Raw genomic sequence first — 25,268 nt, 5'->3', positions numbered from 1 at the left:
CAAAGATATGAGCTTATCTCAACCTCCTAACATGTAATCAAACATTAGACCTCCTGACGGGACCCTAGTCACAGCTTACAATGATAACATGAGAGTGTTTAGGTTAAAAAAAAAAAAAAAAAAAGTTACAGATTATTGAGTTAAAAGAAATACGGGCACACTGTAGCAACGGAGATGCTGAAACTCCGGATGTGTCACTCGTGAACCTTTCAAACCGCACATGAGAAAGTGTTAAAAGTGCAGCTGTGGATGAAACATAATTCAACTTCTATGTGGCATCCAATACTGTAAAAATTAAACATTTCATAAGCATTTAACTGCAGCCACAACATTTTCCGGTCATGTTAGATAGCCACCTTTGCTTGCATGACTTTGGTTTGTTGTCCTCTGTGGAAAAGCTAAAAACATGGCAGAACAACTAGACATCTCGTCTTGTGCTAACACGGACACATCTTTCCCTCCACTGACTCCAAGTGTGGGGAGGAAATTAAGTCATATGCTGCTAATGAATCTCGACTGTGAGTCCTCCAGCATATATAATCATACACAAACACTGACAGAAGTATTAGCTGTTTGTGTCATGTTTTATTGTGCTGAGATAGACATGTTTAAAGCCTAACTGTACTTTGAGTCAATAGAGAGAACTTGTGACATTGTAATGCACCCTTTCAGCAGATCTGCTAAATGTCAGCAAACTGGTTCTGAATCTAATCCCAATTTGCCTTGGAATTAGCACTTTACACTGACGATCTAATTATTTAGACAATTTATTGCCTGCTGCTAATATCTCTCAAAATAAGCTGTTCCCTTCGTCTCGATCTTGTGATAAATGTGGAATCAGGGAGGATAAGTCGCAGACATGCCTCAGAGCCTAGCGTCACTTCTCTGCTCTGACAGACTAACGGGAAGGCTTTGTGACAGCGCACAGGCCAATCACTGCCGCTTGGTTTTATTTTCTATGAATACACACCAAAGTGTTCAGCTTATATTTGTTTGAGGGGAGCGCGTGAACAGGATTAAAGGATAAACAGGCGGAGTTTTTACCTGTGGTAATTAAGAAGATCCGGACTCTCCAGGGGCGGTGTGTAAGGTTGACGATTATTATTAAACAATTATGATTTTTTTTTTTTTTTTTTAAATGAGATTAATATACATGTCTGTTATCGGGGTATCTTTTTTAGTTTATATAACACAGGGAGGTGCAGCGCTGTGACTCATATTACAAGTCAGCCATGTGTGCGCACCCAAAAAAAATTTCTTTTAACTTATCAAATACGTGTTTTTCTTTTTTATAACTTCTGAATGTAGTTTGTCAGACTTTTATTCTTTGGGAAACTAAACATTTCGGTTCTGGTCTGACCAGTCGGCTGTGTAACACATGTTAAAGTCTGCGTTTGAGGAAGGAAAGGTAATCCTTTTAAGCATCGCACAAATTGTCATTTACAAATTGAAATGACATGAAGGTTGAAAACACAATTGAAGGCTTTCGACTAAGAAAGGTAACCCAAACTTCCTTTACACCAACAGCCGCACCACCAAAAAGACTAATGGGGTTTCAACTGAACTTTGAAATCCGTTACTCCTTTTTTTGAAAATTGTTCGCTCAAATTATCTTTTTTTTTTTAATTTACAAGTGAATATAAATAGGGTTTTCAGTTTATTCAATCTGACACCTTTTACTTTGTCGAATGCAAATAGACGCAACAAATGAAGAGCTTCTAACAGTATGGGATGTCTTCATAAATATATTTTCCCCAGGTATTCAAATATAACTAAAGTATTCACGTATGATGTATTGAATATTTCCCAAAAGAATACGAGTATAAAACTGTTTGGGTAAGAGCGAAATACGCAAAAAGGCCATAAACGATTAAATTGTCAAATAAAGGGACATAGTTGAAACTTATTACATGAGTAGGCCTGAAGTTCTTAATAAATCCTTTAAAGTTCATTACAGTTGTGTTTAATAAATATCTTCTAACTTCTTTCATTATTTTCTGCGCGCGCTTTGTCTCAACACTTTTTTTTTTTTTTTTTTGGAATTGTGGGAAAGTTTGAACTCCAAAATGATATTTTTCTAAGAATCTCTTTCCGCTGAGCCAGGTCTGCATTTCAAAACAAAAAAGAACCAATTTCAGAGAAATTATTTAGCAAAGAATTGATTTAAAAGTTTTATTTGTAAACATTAAATATTTCTTTCTCTCTAAAGTTTTTGAATCGGGCACCAAATGCGTTACAGAAGTTGTAAGTACATCATGATGTCAGAATGTGGGCCTACATCACACTCTCATGAACCTCTTTAAATAAGATGGACTTTATCCAATTTTTCCAAAACGTGTTAAATCAAAACTACGGCGTTTCTAAGACATAAAAACATAGACAACGTGCTCAGCATGAACTTGGATGGGTTTGAAATCGTTTTAAATTGCACCATGCTTAGTGTAGCTCTTGGCAATAGAAATAATAAATATATAGAAACGTTTATATTCAACAGCAACAATACTTACAGCACATACAAACAAGGAATGTCTGACAGTTTTACAAACACCATGGGTCCCTCATTTTTCTATACACATGAGATATTTTCCACATATGCGTCATACATAAAAGGAGTGCCATAACTACGAATCTGTATCAAATCTAGCAGACTACATAGTGTCCGGTATATATTATATATAGACATCACCTCAGCAAGTGCCTATAAAAGAAAATGAAACTGAAAGAAATTAAAAAAAAAAAAAAAAAAAAGAAACTAGAACATGCGTTGTCTTTTCTGGATACTGTTTGGGATCCTGTCAGAAACACATAGGCACGAGTCAGGAAAGAAAAGAGAATTCAATCTTTTCATTGTAACAAACTTTGTACACGAGTTATAAACCGATGCATTGGCAGAGGCATCACATAATCTATCGTAATATACACTGTGTGTGTGCGCGCGTGTTCTTATATATAATGGGATATATTACAGCTGAGGATGCTGAATCAGGGGAGCTGATGTGAAATAAACAGGTAGGGATTGCAAAACCGGATTACGTTTGTTAATAATTTGCGGAGAAATCCCCCGGGATTATTCACTTGTTTGTCACTCCAGGAAACTATTTCAAGGGATTAAAAAAAGGCCAACATTTCTTCAACTTTCTGCCTCTTCTTCTCGGTATTCTTTTTTAAAATGAGTCTTTACTCATATGCTGTACTGTGTGCCTATACGTGTCTTGCAGATACTCCGAAATAATATTACAAATTCTGACTCAAACAGTCTGTTGGAAGTTCTTGAGGTCTTTCCAGCGTGTCGGACTCAGAAAGGCAGGGTGTCGAGGAAAAGTTTGTCAATTATTGCTGGCGGAGGGACTAGATCTTCTAGTTTAAGGTAAAAGATACGCTGCAGACCTTGGGTACATAGCGTGCGCAGTTCAGGGAGCTTTCCCAAGAGTTTTGACAAGTAGTTGGGACGATTCAATCCACCGCCATTGAATGTCACTTGATCTTTGAGGCAGTTGACTATCTTGTTTTGGAGGTCCTCGACTCTCTTGGGTTCCTTGAGCCCGTGTCGCTCTGAAACATAAAGAAAAGACACCGAAATTATTACAAATGCCTGGCCTTTTTTCTTCTTCTTTTTTAACGCATGAGTAATTTTACAGAGGACACTTGGCAGAGGCTTTTACGCACCTGTTACCATAGCCAGAGCTGCAATGCAGGAGAAAGCTGATATGTCTATGTTCATGCTCTGCAAGTTGGAAGAAAACTCCACGATGGCATCCACCCACTCTCCAAATCCACGGACGCACTGTAGCCTGTGTAACACCACTCCATTACAAAAAATAAGTTTGCCTTCCACCGGGTTGGACCTGCAATTAAAAAGAAAACGCCGTTAATTACGCACGGCAATAAATGGGGATTTAAGAGCGTTCTTATTATAAGGCAGCTAATAAAACCCAAAGCAACGAAGCTTGAAGGAGGAGCTGATTATTATATAAAGCTCCGATTGTTTGGTTTAATAATTACGCAGCTCACCTGTATGCCAGTCGCAGAACGAAAAGTTCCAGGAAGGCGGATTCAAAGAGGAGATCTTGATCTTGTTTCGGTAGATCAGAGAAGCTGGGGATCTTCTCCGCCCAGCCCCGGATGATCTCCATGGAGCCCGTCAGGAGATCGTAGAACTGCTGGATGTGCTGAGTGTTGTCTCCAGTCATTTGGTAGTCAGGGTTAGCCTGGAACTGGAATTTAATTTAAACAGAGCCTTAATGAGGTCCTTTAAAATATATAATCCGTGAAATTGCAAATGGCCATTTCAAAGAGGGAGAGCGCTTTTCTACTATTAAATTCATGTCTTCTTTTTATTAACTCCTCTATTTCAACGCAATTTACTTAGGAAAAATATGCCATATTAAAAGCCAGACAAAGTTGGGTATCTAGCGATGTGTTAGAGCAAACTTTCCAGGCAGTAAATTGTTACCTAAATGCAAGACTATATTAAAAAAAGGCCGTCAATCTTATTCTTCATTCTTTTCCCCTCTCACTTCAAACCATTCTTCTTTTTAATTGCTTTTTGTGCGTCTTATATTTCTTATAAAGAGGTTCTTTACTTACTCTGGAGTAGTCCAAAGCAGACATGGAGGGGTTGGAGTCCACGTGAGCCCTGACAAGCGCGCTTATGAGGCTCACCGGCGGCGAGGGAGGGGATGGCTCCTGGGGACTTTTGGGTTTAGATGGCAGCCGTCCTCTCCGACCTTTAAGATTATCTGTCCGGACCACTGCATTGAGAAAAAAAATACGACATATAATTAATTAAAACAATTGTGCTGTTGTGCGTAAATAGACCTACTTAAAATAAGTTTAAACTAACAATCAAACACTGTTTGACGGACTTGATTACAAAGGAAATGTAAAGTTATGTTACAAAATAAATTAAGGCATGGCCTACACGTACCTTCTCTCACCATTCCGACGACAATACACTTTTGGAAGCGACAGAACTGGCACCGGTTTCTTCGGCGTTTGTCAACAGGACAGTTTTTATTCGCTAAACACACGTATTTGGCATTTTTCTGAACAGTGCGCTGCATGGGGGAAAAAAGAGAAAAGCATAATGTCAGTTGGTATAGGCCTATTGCCAAGGCTGCATAACATGCATAACACTGACATTAAACAGATCATTCACATACAAAAGAAAAAGATGATAAACGATATATCTCTCATGTCCTGTTTGAGTGCAAGAAACAGCAAGAGGGAATAGACAGTCTGCAAATACACGCTCGTGCTCTTTCATATTTTTCCTGTTCCTTTGAGATGAACTACAAGACTATCATATAAAGTTATTGTAGGCGCGCACGTACTTAACGGTTTTAGTGCAGCCTCTGCATTGCAAATCCGATTGGATGACAATTTATTTTTCAAGTAATGAAACAGTCTTAAAACTCGCACGCGCTGTAAAAAAAAAATGTGTCTATCAAAATATCTTAGAAGTAAATACAGTGACACCGATTCATGCTCGCTGTCACTTCATCCCACCTTGAAAAATCCTTTGCAGCCCTCGCAGGTCCTCACTCCATAATGCTGGCAGGCTGCGTTGTCCCCACACACCGCGCACAGACCCTCGTTTGACGGAGATCCTCGGGACGGGGGCGATGGCACTTGGCTGTCCACCAGCTGGTGCCCGTGGCCGAGCTGCAGAGAGTGCGGGAAGGCCAGACCCGCCTGTTTCCGGATGGCGCTCGGCACCGCAAAACTCTGACCGTCCAGGCCGCGGTGCACGCCGGGGTTGTCGTGGTTCATGACGTGCAGCGGCCCGTCAAAGCGCATCTGACAGCTGGAAACGGGCGTGCCAGGCGGGGACTGCTTGAAGGAGAAGAGCGAAAGCCTCGACACTGGATTCTTGCGCTGGTCTATCATGTGAGAAGTGACATAGTTCTGGTGGAAACTGTGGAGCGATCCCGGGTCCTCCCACATGTGATTAGGCTGAACCTGGAAGTTTGGCGTGCTCGGCGCGTGCGGAGAGGACGGTTTGAAGTACATAGGCCCCGAGTGGGCCAACATCTCTTCTGATTGATGCGGCAGGTGGCCCTGCTGATGGTAGCTGTGCATCTGGACGTCCTCCACCTTGATAGAGGACTGTTCTCCAGAGTGCGGCATTTGATACAGACAGGGCGGTTTGACGTCGTAACTGGTGTTATAGTTGTCCATGAATGTACTGAAACTCGGCAGAGAAGTAGTGGCTGTGATCTCAGTATTGGTCAAGTCCATGCTAAACTTCACAAACTCGGGTGTTAAGAAGTCGCAGCTGTATTCTCCGGCGGTGTGGTAGCTGTAGCTTTGGGAGGCAGGACTCGCTCCTTGAGGTGATGATCCATACTGAGCCTGGACGCAGGGCATGGCTGAAATCAAGCGGGGAAAACACATCAGAAAAAGATCTCACAAATGTCCCGAAAAGTTTCACAGTTTTTGAGTTGATAAATATATTTTTTCCTTCTAGATTTAAAACATCATCGTGCTTTGTAGTAAGGAGTATTTTTTTTTTTACAACAAATACGCAGACATAACGTGTGTTTTTATTGCAAATCTTTTTCCATCATACCTCAAGTCTTCTGACAGGTTTTCGGTGGCACTTGAAATGGGTATGTCAGGAGATGTATGGCTGTCAGGATTCAAGAAAGCGGATCTGTTCTGGTTCTTCCCCTGATAAAACACATCACTTTCATATTTACTATATCATAAAAGAAAACAAGACTTGGCCCAATGATCAAGATAAAGTCTGATTTAACCCACGCAACTGCTGTCAAATTACTTATTACGCAAGGCGTTTTGGAAAATCTCCTCAAATGTTGAATGGCTACAGATAAAAGCAGAGAATGCATCTTTTATTCTGATCTAATATAGTGTTGAGTTGAGTAACTGACAAACTTAACGCACTTAACGTTAGTAGCAACTGCGTTAAAGAAAAAAACGTTAAATAAAAGAAACAGCCAAATATCTGTCCAGTCAAATCCAGATATACAGAAAGTTAGTTGAACAGTGAGAAAATACTAAGAAAAAGACATTTACAGTCCCGTGGAATGCTGTGCAAATAAAGCGCAGAAACGAATTAAATCATAAAGAAAGAGATGAGTGAATCTTACCTCTTTCACATCCGGATCGTGGCTTTCAATCCATGCGATAAGCATGCAGGGGGGATTCATCAATTTGTGTAAAAGCTCCAAATCATGAGCGTTGGTACCCAACAATACCAGACAGGCGGGCGGGCAGCTGAGCAGGCAAACCGTGTGACTCCGCGCACTGACAGCGACACTAGCTTCGACTAACCCAGTCTGGCCAATGTGGCTTTGTTTATGTGAGCTCTGGATACCGTGCCCCACGTGTTTCACAGCGTGACGTAATCGGCGTCGACACCGTCACCGACCAATCCGCTGGGGAACTTTCTCAAGCCCCAATTCTTCTGGAGAGTATGTTTGTCTTGTGGTATGTGTTCTATGTTGCTTCCCACATGGACAATAGCAGAAATGTAGTGGAGGGTAAACCCTATGTGTTCACTTCACACACCTTTGTGTTTGCAGGGGGCTTAAGTCACACATGTTTTGGGCTGATATTAACCCAACTCCTAGGTCTATTTATCTCAGATGAACAGAGTGAATATAATGTAATAATAATAATAATAATAATAATAATAATATATTTGTAATAATTTAAACCTTCATTTTATTGTACATATTCAAACAAATCAATATCAATTATGAATTCCTCGGTGCCAAGAAGGCGCCATGGATGGTTGCCACAGTACTGAGCTCTCTCCTAGCCATAGTGTCTACTGTGGACTTGTTCAGTTTCCTGGGATCCGCTGTCTCACGGGACCTGAAGTGGACCTCTCACATGGATGCAATCAGAAAGAAGGCACAGCAGAGGATGTACTTCCTGCGTCAGCTGAGGAAGTTCAACCTGCCCCAGGAGCTGCTGATCATGTTCTCCATCATTCAGTCTGTTCTGTGCACCTCCATCACTGTCTGGTTTGGATCTGCAACCAAACTGGACAGACACAGAATCAATCAGAAAAATCAGGACTGCAGAAAAGATGAGAGGTGTCAGCCGCCCCCCCCCCCCCCCCCCCAAAATCCAGGAATTATACCAGTCCAGGGTCAGAAAACGGGCAGGTAGCATCACTGCAGACCCCTCACACCCTGGACACAAACTCTTCAAACTCCTCCCCTCCGGCAGGTGTTACAGATCACTGTACGCTAAAACAACCCGTCATAAGAACAGTTTCTTCCTCCAGGCTGTCACTCTGATGAATGCTAAACAGTCAAAGAGTGTCAGACCTGCTGCTGTGAAATAACCCTGGAACAAAACAGTCACTGTGAATGTACATTTATGATTTAATTTAAATAATCATCCATGCACACTATTATGTAAATACTGTAAAAGATAACTACCTCTTGTTTACTTCATCATCCTTTTGCACTACTCACCACAGCACTATTATCTTATTTAGCCTTGTACTAGTCTTTAATTACCTGTTTATATTTTTAGCTAATTGTTATTATTTAATGTTTACACTGTACAGAGAGAACACAGTCTACTGAAGTTAAATTCCTTGTTAAACATACCTGGCCAATGAACCTGATTCGGATTCTAATTATGTATTACAAAATACAATAAAAGAAAACTTCTCAGCAGCAGAAGGCCAACATAAAGTCTTATTACATCCATTCTTACCAGGATCATTTATTGCATCATAGTGTGCCATAATAAACAGATGAGTGTAAACTGGCACATCTTGGCACAGTTATGTCACAATAAGGTTCCTATGCCAGACTCACTACACTAGCATGAAAAAGGTCTAATGAAGCGAGGCTCAATATTATCCTTTGTTATCTTCTTACAGGAATTCTGTATTTCAATTGTGTTCCAAATTTAGACCTCATGCATGGGGTGGGGTTTACGGGGGGGGCTTCCTATTCATAGAGCTACTACAGTGTGTGTGTGTGTGTGTTGGGGGGGGGGGGGGGGGGGGCTGTAATTAGTGGGCCGGTAGCCAGTTGTCATAAGGGAACCAATTTAGTCCCCAGAGAGGGAAACGTGATAGGAGCAGGCAAGAATGGAGAGTGACGCAGAAATACGCTCTCGTCGACGCAGTGGCCAAAATAATCTCTGGGCCTTATTGTTCTGCAGCGATGGAATAACTGATCTCAGCGTAATCTTACACAAGCACCTTGTAGCCAATCATAGTTGTCCTGACTTTTTTTTTTTTTCCTTGATGCATTTTTGTCTGGACTGCAAGCCAAAATGTGAGCAGAGAGCATGCAAAAATAGGGTGCACCAAGATGTATCAAGAGATGTCCGCATGCAGCTTCGTGTGTTATTATCAGACACAGAGCATCCTTCAGTCTCAGAGCAGCATTTTCACTGCATGGCCTGTGCTCAGTGCAAACAAGGACAGAGAGGAGAGAAAACTAAATCATGGTTACACTCACCTCTAGAGGACACTATTGTTCACCAGCCATCCAGCAGCTCCTGGTTCTTCCAATTAACCTTTTAATTAAGCCAACCCTATTAAGGCTGTGTGGTCACACCCACATAGTTACATATGGCAGCATTTACTAATTTCCCTCAATGCCCTGTGAATAGCCAAAAGTAAATTAATTTAATAAAAGTTATTCTGTACTAGAAGTTGTAGAAATCTTTACCGCCTCCTTTAGCTGACTTAGTGTACAGGAGGCTTGTATTTTTGTATAAAACCATCCTGTGTGTTTGGAGATCATCTGACCAGGGTGTGGATGTTTACATATAGTATATATGACACGCCTCAGCATAAAAAACTCTGTTTGTCTAAAAAACATGCACGGCTGTATGCTGCATGGTCACACCGTGTTTCTGTTATCCACTTACCATTTAGAATTTGGAATGAAAACACAATTAGCAGTTTAATTGGCCGTTTTACTGAAGAATCATTAACTTCCCATTTATATGCACAATTAATTGACAGTCATTTGAAAGTGAGGAGTTGGTTTTAATCACAGAGAAGTTATTTCCTGAGATTGTATTTTTAACTTTGTTTGAAGAAATGTCAACTGACATTACCAATTTTTAGCTTGTAGGCGTGTAACCTTGTGTGTGTGTGTGTGTGTCTGTGTGTGTGTGTGAGTGCATGTGTGTGTGTGTGAGAAAAAGAGGCATCTTTTTCATTGGTTCACAGACTCTCATAGTCTCAGACTATTTTTTAATTTCTCTGCAGGTAAAATTCCAGAAACCTTCTGGAAATGTTCCTTCTTCTCGGATAAGACTCTGTGATCATGTAAAGGTCACATGATACTCAAGATACAGGAGGACCAGAGGCTGTCCACTTTCCGAAGGGTCAACCCAGAGGAAGAGCAGGCTCCTCATTCACGAAAACAGTTGTGTTAGGAGTCCTTCTGTTTAGGGCTCCTATCAGCACCACTATCATCCACCCTCATTAGCTGAGATTTTTTTCTTTGTTTGTTCTGAATTGTTGAGATTGTGATTTTGAGTTTTTAATTTTCAGGGACTTTACATTCCCACACAAGATACCATGCTGTATCCATGTGAAATATGTGTTACTCCACATTGCAGAAATGTATTTACAAAGGTTTACATACATATCAGGACAAACTCTTATATGATCAATTGTTAAAAGATTCTTACAGACTGCTTACTGTGTGTTTTTAATCTGATCTGATCTGTCTTTCCACAAGTAAAAGTAAGAGTAGTATTATTTAATTCTAGTGTATTTTTTTCTTACTTTATTTTAGTAATGTAAACATGCTTATATTTTCTGTTTCCTTGTTTGAGCTGCTGTAAAAACTAAATGTCCCCATTGGGGGATCAATAGAGTTTATCCTTATCCTTAACAACACTATATTACAGTTTGCGTAATAGACATTACAGTATGATAAATATGGATAAATCAGTTCATCATATGATGTCGAGAAGAATATTTGTATATGAAATTCTTCTTTCTGATGTGTAGAGGGTAGATATGTGGCAGCTGTGGCTCAGCGGTAGAGTTAGTAGTTAGGATATTAGGGGTTCAATCCCCAGCTCCTGCAAACATGTCTCCATTTGCAAGACACTGAACTCTGAATTGCTCCTTATCACTACGCCAGTGGTGTGTGAATGTAATGGGTACTGGTGTTCCCTTAATGCGCCATCAGTATGTGAATGTGGCATGTAGTCTAAAAGCCCTTTGAGACGTCTAAAGATGAGAAAAGTGCTATGCAATTTACCAATGTGTGGAACTTTACATTTCTTGGAACCAGCAAATGTTCTTTTTTTGATTATTTATGTATAAAGGAAACAGCTCCACTTATCCTCTTCCTGGTGCATTGTGCTCAGTCCGCTGACCAATCAGAGGCTGCATTCGAAACTTTTCACCAACCGAATGTGAGTATATGTTTTTTACTGGGGCATTTATCCCACCCGCACACTGGTGATGTGTGTGTTGTATAACACACAAAAAACACCTCAAAACATCCCAACTTGCACTGAAAGTGGCTGCAAAATCAGGTCAACAATCATAGAAATTCTTTTAGATTTTTGAGCATCCACTAAAGGTATATGAGTCTTACCTGTATTAAAACCAAGAGGAAGTTGTTCTACGTTCCTTAAATTGAAGCTTGTTAGCAAAATGTCCTGGTTTCTCTCACAAACCCTCGTTTCATTCCTGAGCACCAGCAGGTATCAAACTTTCTGACAATTGAACATCCCGACCCTGAAGGCATCCCGTTACTTGGTGTCTCCTTCCCATTTCTGGATTCCCTCTTTACAAGCTTAAATGTCTACTTAATATGCTTTAATGCTTGCTCTTTAGAGCCAGGGAGCACTTCATCACTTTTATACACCTTTATATAACACACTGTTAACTAGCAATGCCTTATGGAACAGCTTGTCTTGCAGCTGGAAGGCGCCTGCATGGCATGATGGAGGTACCTGTTCACCATTCACAATGAGACAGTAAAATGGGAATAGAGGCCTCTGCACACTGCGACTGTCTATATCAGTCAGTGATGAATATTCATGAATCACAGTGTCATGACATGCTCTGTAATTGGCAGCAACATTAGTAATGACACTGCTGGTATCAAGCCCCTGCATATTCATGTGGTGGGGCAATATTTCCTCTTGGTGCTGTTTCTTTTTTCTTCTTGCTCCTCCTGAAAGTGGAAATGTATTCCGAAGCTGCAGGTGTCCCTGGTGCCACAATCAATTTCTGGCTGGATTGTGCCCCAGTGAAAATCAGACAAACCATTAGTTTTTTTGTCAGGTTCTTTGATTAATAATAGATGTGAATTATAAAAGGATGGGAGGGATTCATATATAGTTTAACGTGAATCTTTTTGTAATAGTTATAAATGAAGGCCCTCAGGACTCTTACACACCATGGCTTTGGCTGTTCTGCTAATGTGTAGAAGACATAATCACGATGTTCTCTCTTATGACGCAACACAAACTTTATCTCCTATTGAAGCTGTTTGAAGTGCGATTAGATTTTGCAGGCTTGTACAGAAACAAAGTGTCTGATAGTGAGCGTACTTGCTGATCTCTCTCTGCAGTGGAGGTTGTTGTGACTCCATTTCAGCCCTACTAAAGTGTCCCACAATGAATGCTGAGGGAATTGGATAAAGCTTTGCCTAAGCTGTAAGGCTTTCTCTTCTAAGTAGCTGGATGGGAGGATGTATTTCTGCTCGTGGCTTCTGTTCAGACTGTGGTGAAAGGAGGAGGACCTGCACAAAGACGAGAATAAAAGTTGCCGTTCTGGGATGGGAACTTACGCAACATTGTGAGTTTCATAGGTACAGCACTTATAAAAAATTTAATGCTGTAGAATTATCAATATTGGTCCTTCATTAGAAGAAACAATATGTTAAACATTATAAATGTCCCGACAAGCTAATACTGTTTATACAAAATCCTGCTTAAGTTAAAGAACTAAAATATCTGCTTTATTATCTTGGTTACACTAAACTCTATTTTACTCTAACAAACAGAACTGTCAGTTTAAACTTTTACTGCTGTAGCTGCTAAAGATGGGCCAAGTTTAATCTGATTTATAACGTTTTATTAAGTGGTTTCTAACCTATGATTCTGGACCCTCCAAATGGCCACAACATCGGTCTGATGGGTCCTGAGATAAATTATTGATGAGGAAAACATCCTCTGATACACGATAAGTCTCTACCTCAAACAGTCCCTTTTTATTTCGGAGGGAATATCTACAGTACAAATGTAAACAGCCTCCACATCTGAAAAAGACTAGAAGCTCCAGTATGCCTGTGTTTAGATGTAATAGTTCACTTATAATAAAAAAAAGTTTACAACCACTCGTTTAATCTTCAACAATGCATTACATTTAAGAACTGTTGACTCGTTTTCAATAGGAAGCAGCAACAAATGATCATATAAATCGTATGTCAAATGTGAATTGCAATGGTAAACAGTATAAAGGAAAACAAAATGTAAATACTCAAGTTAGCAAGGAATACAACTTAGTCATTTTTCACCTCGTTTCTTTTATTTTTATTATTTATTTTTATATTTTTCAGTCTAAAAACAATGGGATAACAAAGGAAACATTTTGGGGGGGGGTTTTTTTGCTCTCCTTATTGTGATTTTTGCTCCTTTTTGATCACCAGCTGACCTGTACAGTACTTGTGCATTACAGACAACATGAGGTTCTTCAAGGCTGCAGACCTTCTGCCGATGTTATTGGAAGCTTGGACATTATATCCTAAATACTGCTGACAGAAAACCAAAAAACACAGGTGAGATTCTCAAAGCTTAGTGTGATTACATTTGAACCTAATCTTATTTAAATGATGAAAAGGATTACGTTTGATCAAACTAAATTATTTCCAGACTGTAATTGGGATATAAGGAGCTACTGAGAGACATAATCTAAGATCTGTGCATCCTGTTCACTGTTACTCTTCTTGAACATATGGTAATTGTAAGGATCCTCTGTAATGTGTGTGTCTAACAATAACAATGGACTGGAGTATGTCATTTGTCTTGTTTCTGTTTTGCTTATTTTAGATGATCCTGTACCATCATCTTCTTTACTAAGTGCCTGTCATGCAATTAGTCAAGTTTGCTTGTTACCGTGTGTCAGCGCAGCCTGTGTGTGCCACATGCAGATCTTGTGATTAATCTAAAAAGACACTATTTTGAAATGTTATTTGGAGTGGAATATAAATAAGCATGTGATGTATTGTTTTTTATTGCTTGATGATGTCTGACAGCTTTGTCACACAAAATACATGGCTTCTTTATTCCTAGATCCATCATGAGGAATGTAAAGACATATGCATAGTAATGAAACACATTTATTAATGTGCACTGTCCCCTGGAGTCACATGAAAATGAAATGGATGGCTGCTTTTCTTTATTTTGCATGGATGCTATGAGCTTGTGTATCACATGTGGGGGGAACTGAACAGGTGAAACCAGAGGAGCTCAGATGGTGGACCTCTAAAGGTCTCGCAGGAGTTTGATTGGTTCAGGAGTCACTGACTCCTGCTCTCATTGGGAGGAAGCGGCTTTTGTCCTCTGGTTTGAAAAACAAAGATGGAGCTTAACCAGGAAGTAAGGTGTTTAGTTTGAGGCCACCATTTGTATCTTGGATAACTGGCAGACATTCTTTTGCTTTTAATAATCGTGGTTGTGGGTTGAAATATTGCTTTTTCCCCCCAAATAGTTTTAAAGATTGTGAAAAGATATCAATGCAAAAATTATCTACAACCTCTTCAAAGATTACTCACGTTATATTTTTATTTTTATTTTCTGCAATTCCTATGAAAAGCTAAGAATGTACATCCAAATAAGTTTCCAATGTGATGACATTTCATCGACTTTAAATTAAAAAAGGTCATCAACTGGCCCCATCTTAGGAACAGTTAACATGTTCCTTTATTACTTCAAAGATTGGTAGAGTTGTTTTGACCGTGGTAACACGCAATGTAGCGCTACATGTGTATTTTTCCACTGCCCAAAGAAGTCCCCAATACATGCCAGAATGACTACACTGTTTGACTGAGGTTAAATGGGCTCAGGTTAAAGCCCATTTAAAACAAGCTCTGTTGACCAAATTGTTGTACAGGTTATGAAATCTAAAATATGAGCATACTGTATATTTATTTACTTCACATGAGCCAGGGGTCTCCAGCTAAATGGGCTTTAGTACATGGCCTGTTAAAGAATAAGAAATCAGAAAGTTGAGAAACAGCCCACACACTGTGCCATTGCCACTTGACAGTGATAAATGATTAATTTACTTCACTTGTTTTCATGCCAAAATACGACTAAATCAAATCTCATGACTTGCTTTAGGAATGTTTTGAAGTTTCTTGGGCTAATAAAATAATCTTTTTCCTCTCAGCCCCTGCTTGCAACCACAAATAAGCGTTCTGATTCCTGATGTTGCATAACCTCTCCGCCATTGTGATGGCATAGCTTTCAATCTGCCTCTCTGGGGCTTCGTCTGTAAGGAGCTTCAAGCATCTGCTATGAAGTCTGGAGCAGCACCATGTTTAGAATGGGATGATTGTTCACAAGTCAAGTCTAATCACCCAAGAAATAAATGAAAACTCTTTAGTCTTGTGTCAAAGAAGAAGTGCCTCCTCTCATTGTTACCATCACATATCCAAATCAATGATCTACAAAGTTTTCTTTTATTTACTTGTATTGTCTAATGATGGTTCTTTCTTCTAATCCTTTTTTTTTTTTTTATAATTCTTTCTTTCTTCTTTTCAAAAACTGGGATTTACTGGTCATCTGGGACAGCAAAGAAGCTTCGAATAAGAAAAAAAAAAAGGTTTCAGTGTTTACAATGTTCTGAAAGAAACACTAAAAATGTGCAAAAGAAAACAGATTTTGAGATTCATTTTGTTTGCTTTGGTTTCTATAACTCTACTCTCAAAACTGCAGTTCCTTTTTATATAGCCATGCCGTCAAACTGTTGGAACTAATCGTTGTTTTTATCCAATGGAATATGTATGGCCCCACAATATTGTTCACGTCATGAATATCACAGCAGAAAGTTGTGCATATGTGAGTAGCGTCTGGATCTATTCTAAAGATTTGGGACAATAAGTATCCAAATGTTGATGTGTTTTCTTGGCTCCTATCGTCAGATATCAAAACTGCCCTTGTATGGAGAGACGATTTCTCATCAGGCTCCAGCAGCCGGAGCAGCGAGCTCATTCACGGAGGAGTCCGATATCTACACAAAGCCATCATGAAATTGGATTACAAACAGGTAAATGCTTCATTTTTTCTCCGCAGCTGACACTTATCCGCAGAATTCCTGGTCCCTCTGGTCATATTGCTTTATTTACCCTCCTGTGTTCATTTTTCATTCCCGGGAAGCAGTGACATGTTTGCCTTGAATGACTGCCTGCCTGGAATTCTCTGAAGTTGTTTTTTAAGAAATCTTTCAACTTAGCATGCCCTCTTTTTTGGTTATCTGATTGTGAATTAATTCATGAAATTATCCCTCAGTAATAGGTGGAATGAAACCAATGTGTCCTCCTTTGTGTGTGAATTGTTTAAGACGAGTCACCCAGGTTCAAAGTGAAATGTCACCATTTTCTGTTACATTTCACAGCATATGAGAAATCTCATTATTCTCAGCTTGTGTTTTCTTCAGGTGCCTTATTTTTCTATCTGTATGAACATACACGGGTCCTGGAGGTGAGCAGCAGAGGAGACCAATTAGTGTGATTGCAGCCAATGCAACTGCCTAGTCAGCAGCTCGACAGTAAAATGTAGGCTGAGCTACACATGGAGGATGAAACAGAGGGCAAACTAAAGCAACATTTCATAGGATTGGAAACTTAAGACTTACACTCGGAATATCTTTCATGTCTGAAATGTTCTTTTTTAGACGAAAAGATAAACCTCTAACAAACACAAATGTTTAACTTCAGTTTTTTATTACAAAGAAATAAAATGTTTTAAAACCAGCAGAACAGGCTAAATCATTCAAATATGTGTACAGCGATGATCAATAAATACACAAACAGGATTTTTGTATGGGCTTAAAAAGTGTGCATGCAGTTATTGAAAACAATGCCAAGGCCCTTTTTTTTAACCATTAAATTGCCTTTTTGACATGAAGCCATCATCAGTAAGTCTTCTACCACCTTCTGATGAAGATGAGGCTGGAACTATTCAAAATGTGTTTAAAGGTCCAAAAGACCAAGCCATGGAAAAAGAAGGACTTAACTTGTCTTGAAAGAGAGTTTCTTCTTTTTTGGCTTGTTTTGTATATGCATCGATTATGTAAAGAATTTAGATATTTCGATTTAAGTTGGAATTTAAATTGTAGTAATATGTGCCAGTGTCCCATATGTTAAATATGCATGGTTTAATGAATGCTAATTAATTAATTCAAGGTTTCTGACTCTTTGATTGCATAAAAGGCTGCACTTTCTTTCGAAATTTACAAAAAAAAAACATTCTTTTTCATGCGTCTCTCACAGTAAAATTATGAAATTAAAATAATCAAGAGTAAATCCTTCATTATAATATATTTATTAGCAATGAAATGGTCCATTTTGACTCTTCAGTTGTGATCTATGACTATGGCACCTCTAAGCACCACCATCCACAATGCTTCAGGTGTACAAGGAAACCTCAATTCACCTGTTCCCTGCTCATTTTTCACCTCATAAGGCAGAAACCTTTCACTTGATAAAGGAATGGAGTTGGGGAGATGGAGAAGTTCAGCCGAGTGATAGTAAACTTTACAGCCACCTTTGGGCTTAGAGGCCCATTGAAGTGTATGGCAGAGGAGGAGCGGTCTGTAGTGTCTCTGCTCCATCTCGCCTTTGCTCCCTCAGACTTGGATGAACTCAAGGGCCTTGATTTGATTTGTGCAGCCTTGAATCATAAGCTTTAATTGCACCTGACATTTACAGCTTCTCTCTGGTATTTAAAGCAGTGTACAGGTGTGGCTCATTACTGAGAGGTGGGGGGGGGGGGGATTGGAGATTTTTCTGATTTCTCTCTCATTGCCGGGCCGTGGCAGCGTCTTAACTCATCATGCTGCCTGTCATTATCCCAGAACCCCTCCTTCACTTGCACAAAGCCGTATCTGACCTAGCTATCGTCAGTCAAACCAGAGTTCAAGCCTATGATAAAACAGAGTCCTTTTTAACGCTGCAAACACTGTCACAGAGAGTGAAGCCGCAGACAGTCTGAGCGAACAAAAGAGTGTAACTCTGTGATCTACTACACATTTTGCCCACCCTGAAGAAATCGGGGTTTTTTTCCTTCCTAATGCAAGACTGTGATTCTTTTACTTCTCCCTGCCAATAAAAGACAAGCTGTAGCAAACGTTTAATATGATGCTCAAAGCTTTGCAGAGAATATAGTCTTCTGTACAGATTACACAGCATCATGAGAGTGTATAAATCACTCTGTGCAGTGTTAAAAATTATACCACTTATCACAGCTGGAGATGCTGGTTGCAGCAATCTGCCTGCAAATTGTAGTACTTTAAATATGTCCTGTTATTTGTTTTGAGTGATTGCAAAACTTGTTTTTTTTCCCGGCTTATGTGAACAACAAGTGTGAGAGTTGTATGTTTAGAGATTTGTCTTTCAGAACAGCAGATGTTTCGTCTGAAGATGACAGATTTCTCTGAATGTCTTGCAGAAAACAACACATGCGAGGGGCTGAATGTGCATCTGAAGGCCTCTTTGTTGTCAACAAACCACAGCACAAACGCTCAGTACTTCGTTTGACTTTATCTCAGAATTATTACTAAAGGTAAAGTGCAGGGTTAAAGATGACTAGAAAGACATAATTAAATACACATTTTAACCTATTATGTTAGTAATCTTTAATTCTAGATACCTTCAAAGTAAATATCTGCTCTCCCACACAGCCGTGTAATTGCTGTCTATGCGAGCGTAAACAAATTACAAACAGCATTTTTTTTAAAAACGGGAAATAGCCAGCAGGCATGGCGTTCCAACCAGTCCCAGGATCCATCTTTCTGCAGGCTATATGTGCCTCGTGTTGGCATCAGAAAAACAAAGCATATGTTGATTGTTAGCCAGGGTGTATATAGCATGTCCTGTTCACTCAAGGTCTCCCTTGTAGCTGCAAACTCCCAACTTTGTTTCTCTAGGCTATCTGTCAGACTTCATTTAGCATTTGAGGATATGTGAATTCCCATGTACTGCAAAAAGGCAACGTACTTCTGCGGGAATACGGCCACTATCTGAGCAGTGATCTGTCAACCTTATTCATTCAGCAGAAGTAAGTAGGAAAGGGGGTATTTTACATGAGCTATTTATATTATTCAGGCTTTTAAAGCAGTGTTTTGTTTTTTACAAAATGAACAAATGTGAAAAGGAAATATGAAGATCGTTTTAAGTCATTTGTAAAATTGTGAATGCATAATAAATGTAAAGCAGAAAAAGGGAAATTAATTACTGAAGCTCTTACATGTATTCAATGTTTTCTCAAGCTGTCTTTCCCATCTCTGTCCCATACACAACCGGGTACATTATGTCAGTGACATTTTCTGTCCTGACCTTCTTTGGGGATCGGGCTTTGACTGCTCGGGTTCATCTCCCCGGAATTTTGCGAGCCATCATGGTCAGATAGTTCCAACATGTAGACATGCATTAGCTTAAAATGGATAGTATTAGCAAGCATTACAATAAGTTAGAAGTAATAATAGATTGTTGGTATTAAAACCAATAAATCATACTGATACATTTCTCATAAAGGTAAACTCAGAGACCAACTTTGATATATTTTAAGAGAGCATCCCCTCTTGTGTCTTTATCATGTTTGTATACCATTTAACTATGCCTTTCTTCGTGGTGCTGGAGGAGTAATTGACTAAAGCGTAACTTCATCTCCCACAATACCTGTAACAATTTAATTGGACAAGTCAGCTCAGCCAAGCATCTCTAGCTCTATGACTGCGAGACATGAAATTCATTGTCATTATTGTCTCTGTCATTTTGCAGCATTTTGTCCGGCTGCAGAGTTTCCTCTCACTCCACTGAGTTTTTACCTCCAGGAGGCTGGAGCGGGTGGTGGTGGTGCAAGCAGAGCGGAGCGGAGGTAGGGGGGACGAGGAGGATAAGGAGGGGGGGAGGGAGGGGGGGGGCTTCTGTTCCTCCAGGGAGCTTTGATGCTCATTTAGCTCTACTCTGTCATTCGGCCATTTTGACTTTTAATTGCTGAAGATAATTATCATCATCATTATTGTTATCTTCATCAGCATGTCAGGCTGTTATAGCCGCGCTATGCTCTTCATTCATAAATCCTGCTACTGGGATCTGACTAATCCCTGAATTCCTGACATTTAATGTAGTATTAATGCTCCTGTTCTTTGCCTGGTGCCAATCTGTGACAGGCTCACAGCAGAGAGCTGTGAATCACGGGGTCAATGGTCATCAGGAGGCTCAGCAATCACTAAGGATCAGACACTGCCTACTGGTGCCGAACCCCTCCAAAGCTTGCGCTGTGTGTGCGGGGGGTGTGTGTGAATTGTGTATGCATGTGTACACACTCGCCACCGGTGGCATAAGTTTGCTAACCACATACTATAATGGTCACATTCAGCCTACAGAGATGAAGAAGTGGGTTCCATGGTCTTCCTAATACATCATGGCAGGGTGCATACTCTTGTATGTAATTCATTCTAAAATGTGGCCTTTAAATCTGTTGTTTTCGTGTTGTTTTTTTTCCTTCACTTTTTGCTTTCGGATTATTTATTTAATTCCCGTGGTGGGGGAATGGCTTCCAGCATGCCGTAGCATTAAGCAGAGCCCACTGGCTAGCTAGCCTCAAGTCGCTCAAACGTAAAATAAATCAGGGCACAAAGGACCCTGCTCATTCCTGCAAAGTAGCAACATTTTCCCGGGCCAACAATGAGGACTTGAACTTCCTCGGCAATAACAAATAGAAAGAAAGTCACCCGAGACACCAACATTAAAAGTGATTAATCATCTCTATTCTCTCCTTACTTTTGAACCAAGGGATTGTCCGGCAATAAATCTTCAAAGATGTACATAAGAATCACTCCCTAATGAAACAGGGCTTTGTTCATTTGTCACCTTTTAGACCCCTTTCATTTAAATTACAAAACTCGTGACCTTGTGACTCTGAATATAGATCTCTGGTATTTTAGAGCTGAAGAGGGATTAATCCATAAATCTTGATATTAGATTTCTCTGTTCATTACAAGGATCCTACAGAAGGATCTTCGTCTTGAAAAGCAGATCAGCTGCTGTCAAGAGCTGTTGATTGTCATATTGACATATTGAGCAATGTGATTATCAGAGGGGGATGTGATTGTTTTTTTGTCTATTTGTCTATGTCATTGTTTGTCTTTTTTTAAATTGAGAATGTCCCTCAAAAGTGTTTTTTGTATTTTTCCATTTATGTGGGGAGGGGTAAATAAAGACGTAAGACCTGGTAACTCAGCGTCCTTTAAAGGAAGGTAGTAAACACAATCACATGTTGGCACAAGGGCAAAAAAATGCTGTGAAACAACAGGTTCATCAGCAGCAGCTACCTCTATGTATGGTATACTTTAGGATGTGACGCCCCTGCTCTGTGTCCCTCCATCCTCTGCCTTTTCCCGAAGAGCAGTTCCTCTTCCGGGTGCAGGGGAGAGAGAGAGGGAGTGAGGGGAGGGGGCAAAGGGTTGCTGCGGCTTTAAGTGTGCTCCTTGTGTGGCCAGAGCAGCCATCGCGCTGATGCAAAGTGACAGGGACAGATGTGACATATCGGTTCCGACACACTTCCATACCACCAGTCACAGGCTCGGGGTGACTCACATCCCCCTGCTCTGGTCCTGTCCCCCCGCTGCAGGACAACACAACGATGCTCGAATGAACCTCGCCATCGCCCTTACTGCTGCCAGGTATGGGGCTGCCATAGCCAATTACACTGAAGTGGTGCACCTACTGAAGAGGGCAGACCCTCAGACGGGGGAAAGAAGAGGGTCTGTGGAGCGCACTGCGGGGATGTGATCACAGGTAAATCCAACAAAAGCCGCTTCCTTCCTTCCTGCATCGCTCTATTCCCTCTCTCTCTCTCTCTCTCTCTCTCTCTCTCTCTCTCTCTCTCTCTCTCTCTCTCTCTCTCTCTCTCTCTCTCTCTCTCTCTCTCCCTTGCACAACGGGGGCCCTCCCAGCACTTCTTACTCAGTGGTAGTTTGCACATAGTCACTGCACATCTAATACAGGGGCTTTTAATATTTTATAAGCGTTTTATGGTGTAGAGGGCTGCCTCAGATCTTGTATGAAGGAACATAAGACGGAATTAGCGTACTCCAAATGGCCTTACTTACCTTTTAAATGTCATGCATCGGGCCGGCTTTGGAAGAATAAAGCAGTTAAGGGTAAAAGATGGTATTCTGAAACATTTCATGAATAACCAAGATTTGAGGATCTCAACACATGGCCACCCCCTGATGTTTTAAAAGATGGAAGTGTGCTCTTGGAGGAGATGTCTCACTTTAATAATGTGAGAGGAGGGCCTCACATAGAGAGGGCTTAGACTGAAAGGATAATAGAAACACTTTTATTATCACTTCTTTTTTTCGTTGTCTTCCCCCCCCCCTCTCTCTCCTTCAAAGATTTAAATCTCAGTCTGACCATTCCATCTCTCTCTTCCCTTCTCTTAGCAGTTGCAGCATCACACGTCAAATTAGAAAGGCTAGTCCGTCATTCATCCTGTTGTAAAAACACATCACACCATCCTCCTGGTATCTTTTGATAGGCGTCCCATTATATATACTGTAGCTTGTCCACATCAAGCATCACATTAACAAACATTTCCCCTTCCACAATTTCAAAAGGCTCCCTCAGTCACTGCCACTGTGCTCCTCTGTGACACAAAGAGGCAAGAGGGAAATTAGGTATGTCTGTTTCCTATTAATTACAATCCTGGGAAGTCTCCCATGGACACACTCGAGCCACTCTATTACGGCGAGAGGGGGGCGTTCGCTGATAAATTAATAATCCGGCTTGTCACCAGCCACAGATGAATAGCCCCTGGTGATTGATGCTGTTTTCTTTCATAGGGCAGGAATTTGATGTCAGAGCCAAATGTGTTATCAATGCCACGGGACCTTTTACAGACACGCTGCGGAAAATGGATGATCAGAAGAAACCCCGACATCTGTCAGCCCAGTGCTGGGGTGCACATCGTCATGCCGGGCTATTACAGGTAACTAACGGTGAGCCCCTACGTCTCTGTCACTGTCCCGCCCTGTATTACCTGCTCCTTAGCGCTGCCGTCTCATCAGTTCATTAGCAAGAGCCAGAGACTTCTCAGCCTGTGGTCTCAACCAGCAGGCTCTATCTGATGGTTGGAGAAGATCAGAGTAGAGAAGCTCGTCAGATTGGGGTTTTTTTGTTTTTGATTTTGTTTTTGTTTTTTTTTAACTGTAAAAGAAACTTCACATGTGCTGACTCTCCTGTGTGTAAGTCCAGTCTGATCAAACATCATTTCCTCTCATGCCGGCTGCAGCTCAGCTCTGATTGGATTCCTCAGCCTGAGCAGGGATTTCTGCTTTCTTGTTGATGCATGTTATTTGTGTTTGCAAGGGAGGGAAGGCTACTCCTGTGACCCAGCCTTCCCCCTCAGCTATGCCTGTGTTAAATTGAGTCAGCGCCACGTGCATGTGTTTTAAACAGGACAATATGTGCAACCCAGGGTTGAGTCTCGGGAGCAGCGACTGGAATTGAAACCAGCTGAATTAATCTCCTGGAAATGGCGCTGACAGGAGCCTGATTATGGGGTGTCCCTTCAACCAGCCTGGACCTGCTCGTGCCCTCCCCTCCCAAGCAGACCAAAGGTTAATGCAGTCTTCTTGTTTGTTCCCCTCCCTAGACCCCTGCTACCTCTCTCATACACATGACGTACACATACACAGACACACTCCTGGTCCTGATAACACTCCTGGATCCTGTCGAGTCATGGAAAGGGATGCTCGATCGCTTCTTAAGAAGTAGACTTTGTGGAAAGGGATATAAACTTCACCCTGACTTAGGTCTAGAACTTCCAAACAGCCTCAGCCTGAAAAAAAGGTGATAAACACAATGGCTGTAACACAAAACATGGGTGCTGAAACATGTATACATGTTTGTCGTGTATACTGCATGTCCATAGTCAATAACTGTATTTTTCAATTGTTCCTAAAAGTATGAGATTTTCCTTTGTCTACAGTCAACATATAAATATAGTCTTGGTAAATGCAGGGAAAGGTGTTACAGTATCTGAAAGTGTAACTAGCACAATAATGTCAACATAACATTTCTCCCAGGAAAAAAAAGAAATGAGTCATCACTGTGCACTTACACTGGCGGCACTATAGCCCGGACGTTTGAATCAGACCTAATTCATAACAGCCATTTATGATAATAAATACACGTCCAACAATCTCAACAACATCCCCTCTCCCTCCACCCACCCCCTCTGATTTACAAATAGCTGATAGAGCGAGCAGCTGACAGAAATAAATGAGCTAATCTGATGGCTGTGTAGGACTTCCACCAGATATTAATTCATCAGGAGGCCACAGAGTGCAGACAGATACAAATTCTCGCTTTAATTATGTATGGGAGCTGTGCTGGAAACAGGAGACACCTCTACTCGCAGGACTATTTCTCAGAGCAACTTTATGAACCCTTTTGATTCCATCGTTATTTTGTTTTCCTTTAGACATAATGCATGTCCCTTCTGTTTTCCCCAAACACTCAGGACAAAATAGATTTTTTTCCGTTGTATAGCGATGCTTTCACATGAGACATTTGGTAATGAACAAGTGGAAAAATAACCTTTGCCACATTAAATTATATTGTTTTCGATTTGCAATTTTTATGAGACCTTCCTGGAGCCGGTTTGATGTATTTTGTTCCCACTTGGAGCCTCCATTGGCCCTTGCTGACTGGCAGGCTTATCAAAACCAATGGAGGCTTTATTGAATGAGTGACCAGTGGGTATCTAAACAGAATGCAGGGCTATTGATTTTAGAGAAGTGGTCTAATTGTTTCTAGTAGACATGGGCTTGTCCCGATTATTTGATTGATTAGCTTGATACTGGTCTGCCTCCTCATCCTCCTCCCCTGGCCAGTTAATAGCACAGTAATCCCAATACACTGCTGTATTTCTAATCCATCATCATTATCATGGCTGTACTCGGCACAAGATTAGTCCATGAGGGTTTTTTTTCTTTACATTCCTCAATATTAGCCCTGCCATCCATTTGCTAAAGAAAAAATGAGGAA

The 25,268-nt window shown here is 40.7% G+C and overlaps 2 protein-coding genes across 7 annotated transcripts in view; one reads left to right on the top strand and one right to left on the bottom strand.

The window, feature by feature from the left end:
• The window catches only part of LOC306832630 (uncharacterized protein), a 139,782-nt gene that overhangs the window by 75,318 nt on the left and 39,196 nt on the right, over nt 1-25,268 (top strand). For 3 of the 5 annotated variants that reach the window (XR_013780252.1, XR_013780253.1, XR_013780254.1), the window contains one exon: nt 10,220-11,271. Coding sequence is in view for 2 of the 5 variants with exons in the window: in XM_079357453.1 (XP_079213579.1) it covers nt 16,131-16,255; nt 16,646-16,719 (199 nt within the window). In the remaining 3 variants the exon portion in view is untranslated. Of the gene's footprint in view, nt 1-10,219; nt 11,272-11,295; nt 11,386-12,554; nt 12,782-13,663; nt 13,764-16,130; nt 16,256-16,645; nt 16,891-18,657; nt 18,772-19,135; nt 19,267-19,988; nt 20,086-21,843; nt 22,011-23,059; nt 23,206-25,268 lie in introns of those variants that run through there. The other 2 variants (XM_079357454.1, XM_079357453.1) reach the window with 2 other exon arrangements.
• Nucleotides 440-7,614, bottom strand: nr4a2a (nuclear receptor subfamily 4, group A, member 2a). Of its 2 annotated transcripts, XM_079357451.1 has the most exons (8): nt 7,113-7,614; nt 6,572-6,672; nt 5,509-6,371; nt 4,928-5,057; nt 4,588-4,751; nt 4,012-4,214; nt 3,667-3,845; nt 440-3,552 (listed from the first exon to the last, which is right to left on the bottom strand). In XM_079357451.1, exons 3-8 carry the CDS (start codon nt 6,367-6,369, stop codon nt 3,296-3,298), a joined length of 1,794 nt encoding a protein of 597 aa, XP_079213577.1. In that variant the 5' UTR covers nt 6,370-6,371; nt 6,572-6,672; nt 7,113-7,614; the 3' UTR covers nt 440-3,295. The 2 variants fall into 2 exon arrangements, with proteins under 2 accessions (XP_079213577.1, XP_079213576.1); XM_079357450.1 differs by having other exon boundaries at nt 5,509-6,672.

The sequence above is a fragment of the Symphodus melops genome, assembly GCF_947650265.1.
Source record: "Symphodus melops genome assembly, chromosome: 12".
NCBI lineage: Eukaryota > Metazoa > Chordata > Actinopteri > Labriformes > Labridae > Symphodus > Symphodus melops.
Note: the sequence above shows the minus strand (reverse complement) of the source record. Positions and strands in the feature narration are given on the sequence as shown.